This window comes from Loxodonta africana, chromosome 12 (assembly GCF_030014295.1).
Source record: "Loxodonta africana isolate mLoxAfr1 chromosome 12, mLoxAfr1.hap2, whole genome shotgun sequence".
Classification (NCBI taxonomy): Eukaryota; Metazoa; Chordata; class Mammalia; order Proboscidea; family Elephantidae; genus Loxodonta; species Loxodonta africana.
In genome coordinates this window covers 96,956,879-96,965,177 of record NC_087353.1, presented here as the reverse complement: position 1 = coordinate 96,965,177, position 8,299 = coordinate 96,956,879, and the positions used below count along the sequence as shown (strand labels likewise).

The 8,299-nt window shown below is 46.5% G+C and overlaps 1 protein-coding gene across 5 annotated transcripts in view; it reads right to left on the bottom strand.

Annotated features, from left to right (window-relative positions):
• The window catches only part of DAGLB (diacylglycerol lipase beta), a 37,493-nt gene that overhangs the window by 7,658 nt on the left and 21,536 nt on the right, over window positions 1–8,299 (bottom strand). For all 5 annotated transcript variants that reach the window (XR_010323710.1, XM_064296016.1, XM_003416610.4 and 2 more), the window contains 6 exons: window positions 7,088–7,165; window positions 4,776–4,856; window positions 4,551–4,678; window positions 1,762–1,830; window positions 1,591–1,663; window positions 140–390 (listed from right to left, as the gene is read on the bottom strand). Coding sequence is in view for 4 of the 5 variants with exons in the window: in XM_064296016.1 (XP_064152086.1) it covers window positions 140–390; window positions 1,591–1,663; window positions 1,762–1,830; window positions 4,551–4,678; window positions 4,776–4,856; window positions 7,088–7,165 (680 nt within the window). In the remaining variant the exon portion in view is untranslated. The remainder of the gene's footprint in view (window positions 1–139; window positions 391–1,590; window positions 1,664–1,761; window positions 1,831–4,550; window positions 4,679–4,775; window positions 4,857–7,087; window positions 7,166–8,299) is intronic.

Sequence of the window (8,299 nt, the reverse complement as noted above, 5' to 3'; positions counted from 1 at the left end):
CTGGAAGGTAACGGTGAAACATCAGTGAACAAAGCCTCACTCCCTCCTGTGTTTTCTTTCAAGGCTTGGGTTTTGGGCTGGTGTGGAGTAGATGGAGCCAAGTCAGCCCCCGAGTCTGTCAGGGGGCATCGGCACTCACCTGCCTGAAGGGCCCTCTTCCTCCAGGTGGATGATCCTGCCGGGGGGGTAGAGAGGAGGATACTTGGATGGGGAGTGCAGTGGGGAGTCATCGGAGCAGCTGTAGGCTGGGGACCAGTGCATCAGCAGACTTTGCTCCCCGAGGAGAGGTTGCGTCAGGTCCTCCTGGTTGCCCCCATCCAGCTCTGTTGGGAAGTTATCAGGGTCCCCTCCAAACAGCTCATACCAGCACCCGTGCAGCAAGATCTTGTACTGTGGGCAAAACCCAAAGAGGCAGAAGGCTTGTTACTCTCTGAATGGCTCTCAGTATCACCACCGCCAAGCCCTGAGGGGGCTGCTCCCTGTCACACCCAGGGAGCCACCAACATCTTGAATGCCTGGGCATACTTTAAACTATGGGCTTGGTGAGGGTAAGGCTGAAGGGGTCCAAACTTTGGTGTCTCCTGGACAATGAAGCCATCACACTTGTAACCAGTAGTCAGTGGCCGTTGAGTCAGTTCCGACTTGTGGCGACCCACGTGTGTCAGGGTAGAACAGCTCCATAGAGTTTTCAGTGGCTGATTTTTTGGAAGTAGATTGGGCACCTCTGGGTGGATTGGAACCTCCAACCTTTTGGTTAATTAGCAGCCAAGCGTGTGAACCACTTGCATCACCCAGGGACTCTATCCCACTTGTAGCAATATTTAAAAACCATATCATGCATTTTTTTGAGGAGGAAGTACCCTTCTTTTCAGGCAATGCTGCAAAGCAGTTTGACTCTTCCCATAAAGACATTAGATATTAAGTTAAAATGTTTTTCTAATTATTAAGGAGAAATTTTACTTGAATTTTTTGTGTGATTAGCAACAAACCCACAAAATTTCAGGAAACAAAGGGGTTAAAGAACTGAAAATCATCTCTAATTCCATTAGCCAATAAGACCACGTTTTGTGTACATTTCTCCAAATTTTCATCAAAACCCATATACATCCCGTGTTTCCTTCCCCCGCCTTGGATCGTATCTCTAATAATCATTAAGTTTGTTTTTATTATTTTTTAACTTTTCAGTACATCATGGAATACAAATATATGTCACCATTTTTAGTGACTGCGTAATCCTCAGTATAGAATAGCAGAACCTCTTAAACCTACATTTGGCAGCCCTGTTTGCTTTGCTTTGGGCCAGTATCACCAAGGGCATGAGAATACTGTACGACACAAGACAGGACTAAGAAATCGGACAGGAAGCAAATCTGATTGGGGTATTTCACATGCTTGTTTTAGCCACATCCCTTTCTTAGGCATCACCTATAGAACATTAGACAATGGTGCGGAGGGTGGAAGGAGAAATGAACCAACAGCATCAACTGCCCTGGCTCTGAGGCTATGAATGAAGAAAATTCTCTTCCACTCCACACAGTCTCATGGAGGCCACAGCTCCTGCAGGCCCTCGTCAAAGGACACCCGAGTTACCTTAGGCTTGTTACAGTGAGCAATCACTCGCAAGATTCTCTTCTTTAAATCTTCCAAATTGGTTACACTTAACCTGTTCAGAAAAAGTCAGGTGAGACTGAGGCTCAGTACTTTCAGTGGACCCAGTGTTTTCAAATTCCCACCACACAGACCACCACCCTGCAGACATACCTGGGGATCACGTCCTTCCCAAGGACAAGTGACACAATGAAGCTCTTGGAGTATTCATAAAGGGATTTGCTGAAATTTCAGAAAAAGGAAAGAAAAGTTAGTTTTATGATTATGTTGCCCACAGAGAGCTTCAAAGGAATTAAAGACCTTCTGCCAGGTGATTGAGAGGCTAGTTCTCCTACAAGTCCACTCTCTTCTCTGTCCTCCACAGGTGAAGAGAAATAAAGATGAAAGGCTTCTGTAGAGCAATTCACGGCCATGTTCTACCAGAGCCACGAGATACATTCAGCTGAGATGGGCCAGAGCCAGTCTCAAACCAGTCAAGACGGCAGACCGAACCAGGCACTTGTCCTTGGCCTAGCAATTCAGCTTCCAGGAATCTCCCCCTCAAAGACGCACAAAAAAGCCATGCAGAAGGCTGTTCACTGCAGCACTGTCTGCAGTTACTGCAAAATACCCGAAATGTTCACCCTCAGGGAAATGCAGTGAAGTCATAAGCCGGGGCTCAGCCCGTAGCGAGGGGTCCTTTGCAGATGTAAAAAGAAGGAAGATGATCTCTACCGCCGTGGGCTCGTGTCCAGGAAGTACCGTTAAAGTCACAAGATGCAGAGCAGCATATACCCTAGGCTACCTTTTATCTAAGAAAGGGAGAAAAATACAAATACACATACATACGTGCGCATATGTAGTATGGGAAAATAATAAAAAGTAAAAAATACAGAGACATAGAAATGGCTACTCCTGGAGAGAGAAAGGACATTACTGAGGGAAGAGGAACGGAAACTAGATCTCTCTCAGTGTACCTTTCAAACTGTCTTTGGAACTATGTTAAAGGTTTGCAGAATTATAAAACAAAGTTAAATCCAAACAACAACAGAAGCATTCCCTAAAATCAAAAGCCATATGAAACTCAGTGAATTAACTAAACAAAGAATTATCTTAAATGACTTTAAAATAACAGTAATTAAGACTGTATTTTTATCCCTAGTAGGAATATACCTAAGAGCAAAACAAACTGCAAAGGAATCTCCAACTGTTACGTGCTCCACTACTAGTTAACACGTCGGCAGTTCAAATCCACCCAAAGGCACCTCAGAAAACAGGTCTGGCGATCTGCTTCTGAGAGGTCACAGCCTTGAAAACTCTATGGAGCAATTCCATTCAGCACACATGGGGTCACCATGAGTCAGAATCGACAGGATGGCAACTAATAACCAATGTTAGATTTAATACTGGTATTGCCCTTCTGAAACTATGGTTGATTGATAGACAAATGCAAATAAGTAATTAGATTAATGTTGACAGGCACCAAGATTTCTAGCATCAGAGAAAAAACAATTTCAGTAAACACAAGAATACAATTAAATACTTTAAGTAAAAATCCTGATCTTTAGTTTAAATTTGAAGTAACAATATGAACTAAAGATATATTTTCCCTTTGGAATTAAAAGTATTTCCTGGTGCTTTCCATAACTAGCCCTCTGGCAATGAGCACCCCTACTAGTGCCCAACAGTCTCTACATGCCCTATGGCAATGAGCACCCCTACTAGTGCCCAACAGTCTCTACATACTCTTTCCCAGTAAAAGTGACCAATGCTTCTTGGAGAAATGGCTGACTCCAGATATGCAACAGGACATAAAACTCGGGCCTAGAACATTGTGTTGTACCAGAAAGCAAGAAAACTCTCAGACAGCTGTGGCTGTGGCTGAAGAATGGAGAGGCCTACTTGGATGGGACTTGCAATCTGAAATCAAAAGGATAACTGCAACGGACTGGAAGGCAGTACGGGTACAACATCCACTTCTGGAAACTGCTAGAATACCAATTCATTTTTCTGAACATTGTTAAATAAAGGGAGTGAATCAAACACTCGGCCATTTTATCCTGCTCCTCCTGTATGAGCTATATCTCAGGGTAACCAATAAATGATCAAGAGAAATTCTTTTTAAAAAGTGCTTCAGTTGGTAAGCGCAGAAGCAATGGGAGAAAGAGAATATCACCTTTTTGCAACTCCTAATAAAACAACATATCTAAATAATCATCAGTAGCTGCCAACATCTCAAAGAAGGAAGCAACATGTGCCCCTGAGGAGATGCAGGAGAAATTACACACCCTGACCCACGGCGGGCCAAAAAGCCAACCTGAATCTGATCGAATCGCACACAAAACTGCCATTTTCCAGGAAATACAAACGACCAAGGGCATGGACACAGGAACACATTAAATGATACTATGAGTATATAATAAGCAAAGTCCAGAATGTGACATGTTCTCCAGAACAAATGACCTGGCCTCTTCAAAAAAGATGGAAAAATAAAGGAGGAGAGGGAAAATCTATACATTAAAACAGAGCTAAGAGAAACCCACCAAATTCAACCTGAGGACCTGTTTGGGTCTCTCCACTTGTCTATTATTTCCCAAATTGTCTATGATACGTACAAATTACTTCTGGAATCAGGGCAAAAGTTTATAGAGAACAGTCCAGGATTAAGTATGCTGAATCCGAAAAGAAAAATGTACTTGTGAACTCCAAAAAAAATAAATCTTAAACCATAAATAAAAAAAAAATTTTTTTTTTTTTTTAGACCATATCATCTAGGAAATCACAGCTATGGTCAGAGAGATCTAAGAAACGTCAGTCATTCTTTCTTCTACAACTAAACAGTGGGTCAACACACCAGCTGCTCCTGAGGAAGAGGAAATGATAACCAAGTAACAAACAAAACATGAGTCTTGACCATATGGCTTATAAATGGCACCTTGTTCCATGCATGAAAACAGAGTTACCTCAGCAGCCCGCGGGGAGGGGAAAAGGCGTAGCATCTGACGTGTGGGTACGCGCTCTTCAGCATTAGGGCCAGCAGGGCTGCAGCACCAGCCCCCAGGCTGTGCCCCACAAGGACAAGCCGGTACTCCTACAGGACACGGCAGAAGGGAGAGGTTGAAAATAAGAAAGAGCTGGTGACAGAGAAAACGAAACAAACTAAAATGAAAGTAAATATAAAGTCTCACGGGAGCAATGCTGAATGCTTGGCTCAAAATGCCATCGTTGATGAGTCGTCGGTAAACGTATCTGGCAGCTTGTGAAATTCCCTAAACACACGGACAGAGAAGGTGGCTGTTAGATCCCACACAAGGTAGGTTCAACCCTGACTCAGAAGACAGGGCTATGTGTATATAGACTTATTTGTGACTTTCGAATATCAGCGTCATGGGATTGGCTGCCATATGGAGTCAGGTCAATGCTGTGTCCCTGGCACCTTGGACAGAACGTGGCATGAAGCAGGTGCTCGGTAAATATTTGGAAAGATGATATCAAGAACAGTTATATTATGGGGCCTTTTTCTGCAGCTGCATGTATGTTGCTGTGTGTTTACACTTCACCTCAGCCGAGTCCTCATGGCTGATCAGAGTTGGATAATAAATGCCTGGTCCTTTTAAGCAACTTTACAACAAAGTTTTAAATCAACGACACTGACAAAGCATCTCCTGCTTCTGCAAAGGCAAAACTACCACCCTGAGACATCAGTTCTGGGGAGGTCAGATTTTGGCTTAACTTCAAAAAATCCAGGGCCCTGCAAGACAGACCTGGTCCTCATCCTTTTGCAGGGTCCATTCTAACAGGAAGGGGCAGAAGAGACTTTGTCAGATGAGGGGCAGTTCTGGATAACCTCTAAAGCCACTGCAAATCCCTAGGATTCAGTAAGTCTATCTTTCTGCAAATGGAATGCTGAACCTGGCATCGTACAAGAGAAGCCAAAAGGAAAGCTTCAGTGTTCTGGGTACACTCTGACGCCATTTCTTGACAAGCCATAACTTCCTTTCTACTTTCCTCCAATTAGGCACCTCCGATGTGGCATGCCTGGGCACTCCGAGCCAAACAGAACACAGGCTACAGCTGCTGCCAGCGAGCCTCCTGGCACAGGTGTTAAACACTAAACGCCAAGACGATTTTCAGCCGCACAGCTTCAGACTCCAATTCTGTGGGCAGCATCAGCGTCAAACCCTGGCCTGAGAGTAGAGCACAGATCATGTGTGGCCTTTACCTCAGGCAGCCGCCTTCCAGGCACAGGTCAGAGCAGTCCCTGCAACTGTGAACATCCAGTGCATAAGGGAGACCCAGCGAATGCTCTGTGACTGACCACAGAGCCAGGCCTGAAGCCCTCAGCTTGTGGCTCCATAAAATGAAGCCTTTACCTACGGCAACACCTGCAAGACCAGAACTGCAGCAGTGGCCACACACATTAGACACTGAGGACCGCTGTGGCCGGCTGGGTGCTGTGCCCCTGTGATAACTTCAGCAAGTGTCCACTGACACCAACATGAGCACAGTTTAATTACCTCCTTTGTTTTTCTTCACATATGTCCACCCAATGTTAGTTAAATCGGAGTCTTTTGTGAACTGAGGCACAAAGAGACAGCTACAGGTTAAAGAAAAAAGGGGCTATCACGCTTCTAGCTGGTGGCAGAAAAAATTCCTAAATTTTAACTAGTTCTTGAAAAGCATCAAAGCAGGACACGGGCTCCATCACTTGGAGCTACCCTCTTTCCAGAACACTTTTTTTTTTTTAATTAAGCGTTTCCTTTTTAAGGTAATTACTACAGAATTATACCTGTTTTAGTTTTAAAAAACACAAGCGTATAAAGAAAAAGTCCTGGCCCCCACCCCTTACTTCCTGAAGCTTCTCCTCAGAAGTGACCCCTGCGAATCTTTGGGAGTGACTCATGCCAGACTCTGCCCCAAATGTTGCACACACTACCCTGGGCAGGCAGCTGTCTGTTCCTCTGGAAGTGCTTACAGGTCCTGCCCACAGACCCCCGCCCAGCACGGTAAGAGTGAAACCGAGCCTCTGGGTGCTGCTACATCTCAGAGAACCTGCGGTGCAAATGCAGGAACCGCTCACGGCGGCTGCCTCTCAGGAGGGCCAGGAGGTGGGGGCGGCACACACGGACTTCTTAATCCCTCTGTACCACTTTCTGTTGTACTAATTTTTTTTTTCCCCATGAGAACGTATTACTTGAATTAAGAGGAAGGAAAAGCGTGTGCTCTGAGCCACAGATCTGAGCTCAAATGTCCAGTCTAACATTTATTTCCCATGTGGACTCAACGAAGTTAATCTCTCTGAAGCTCAGTTTTTCTCTTGAAAACCCAACAAACAACAAGAGACCCCGTGGGGGTGCTGTGGGAATTAGCACTGGAAGAATAAAAGCCGGCATGCGGCCAGCAGCTGACACTAACGGGAGAGATTCAGAGTTGGAAACTCCTGGCTCCTCTGAGTTTCCCCTTCATGGAACATTCCAGACCACAACCCTGGGGCCTCTACCTTGTGTGCCACGCAGTCCTGCACCTCGCAGCCTAAGTCGATGGTCTCACTCTCGGCAGACAGATCAGTGAGGATGTCCTACAACAGAACACATTGAGGGGAAAGGCTGTCACTCAGGAGTTCTGGGTCAGGGGTGGTTGTCACCATCTGAGCTGAAACTGGGGATGCCTGCCCCCACAACACCCCCTCTTGGGATCAGCAGCAGGTGAGTCTCCCAGGTCAGAGAGCTGAGTGACGGAACCTGTGACGCCTGACTTGGGAGAGAAGCCAGCAGCCAAGCACCCTGAGGCACCGCATGCATGGCCAGCTCTGGGCCAGGCTTAAACTGTGGGGAAGAGTCTGGACGTCCACAATGCACTTGCTGCCTCCCTTGCTGCACACAGTTTCTAAGTGTCTGAGAAGCCCAAAACCCAGGTGCCAGGGCTCTGAGCAAAGTGTGTTCCTGCCCTCAAGGGGCCCTGGGTCAATGGCTAATGGAAATCTACGACAGAGACGAGGTGCTGTTAGATGGGGAGAGTGAGCACCAGTGGCAAAGCGGGAGCCGGGTGGCTGGTGGGGCCAGGCCACACAGCACCAACAGAGCTGTGACATGGAGCCTGAACTTCAGACTAAAGGTGGTGGGAAGTTGCCGGTGGTTTCTGAGGAGTGATGTGATCTGACCCATGTTTTAGCAATAGCGCTCTAGACAGTTTAAAGGACAGACTGGGGTAAGGAGATTAGAAAAGGGGCTCAGGTAGGTCCAGGAAAGGACAGGGCTGAGCTGAGGCCCTGGCAGCAGGAGTGAGGAGGAGATGGCCAAAAGGCCAGGGCAGAACTGCAGACACGATGGACGGGGCAATGAGAGAGGAGAAACTAAGACAACTTCAATGGGCAACTGAGGGACACTGGTGGAATTATAAATGGGAGGCCGAGGGAGAGCAGTCCTGGCAGAAGGTGAAGCTTGGTTTCTGTGGGGCCTCTGGGAAACCCAGACACGCCAGGAGACTCAGCCCACAGCCAGAAGCAGAGCCACAACCCTGAGGACAGGCAAGGCTGCCTCACAGAACTGGCTGAACAGCAGACAGGGTTGAAGGCACCAGTGATGGAGTCTCCTTGCATTTCTGGGTCAGGAGAGAAATAGGAACCAGAAAATGAGACTGAGGAATGACCAAGAAGAAACCAAAATGCACAACACGGAAATGAAGAGGAGTCTGGTATGAGGAAGGCAGAGGC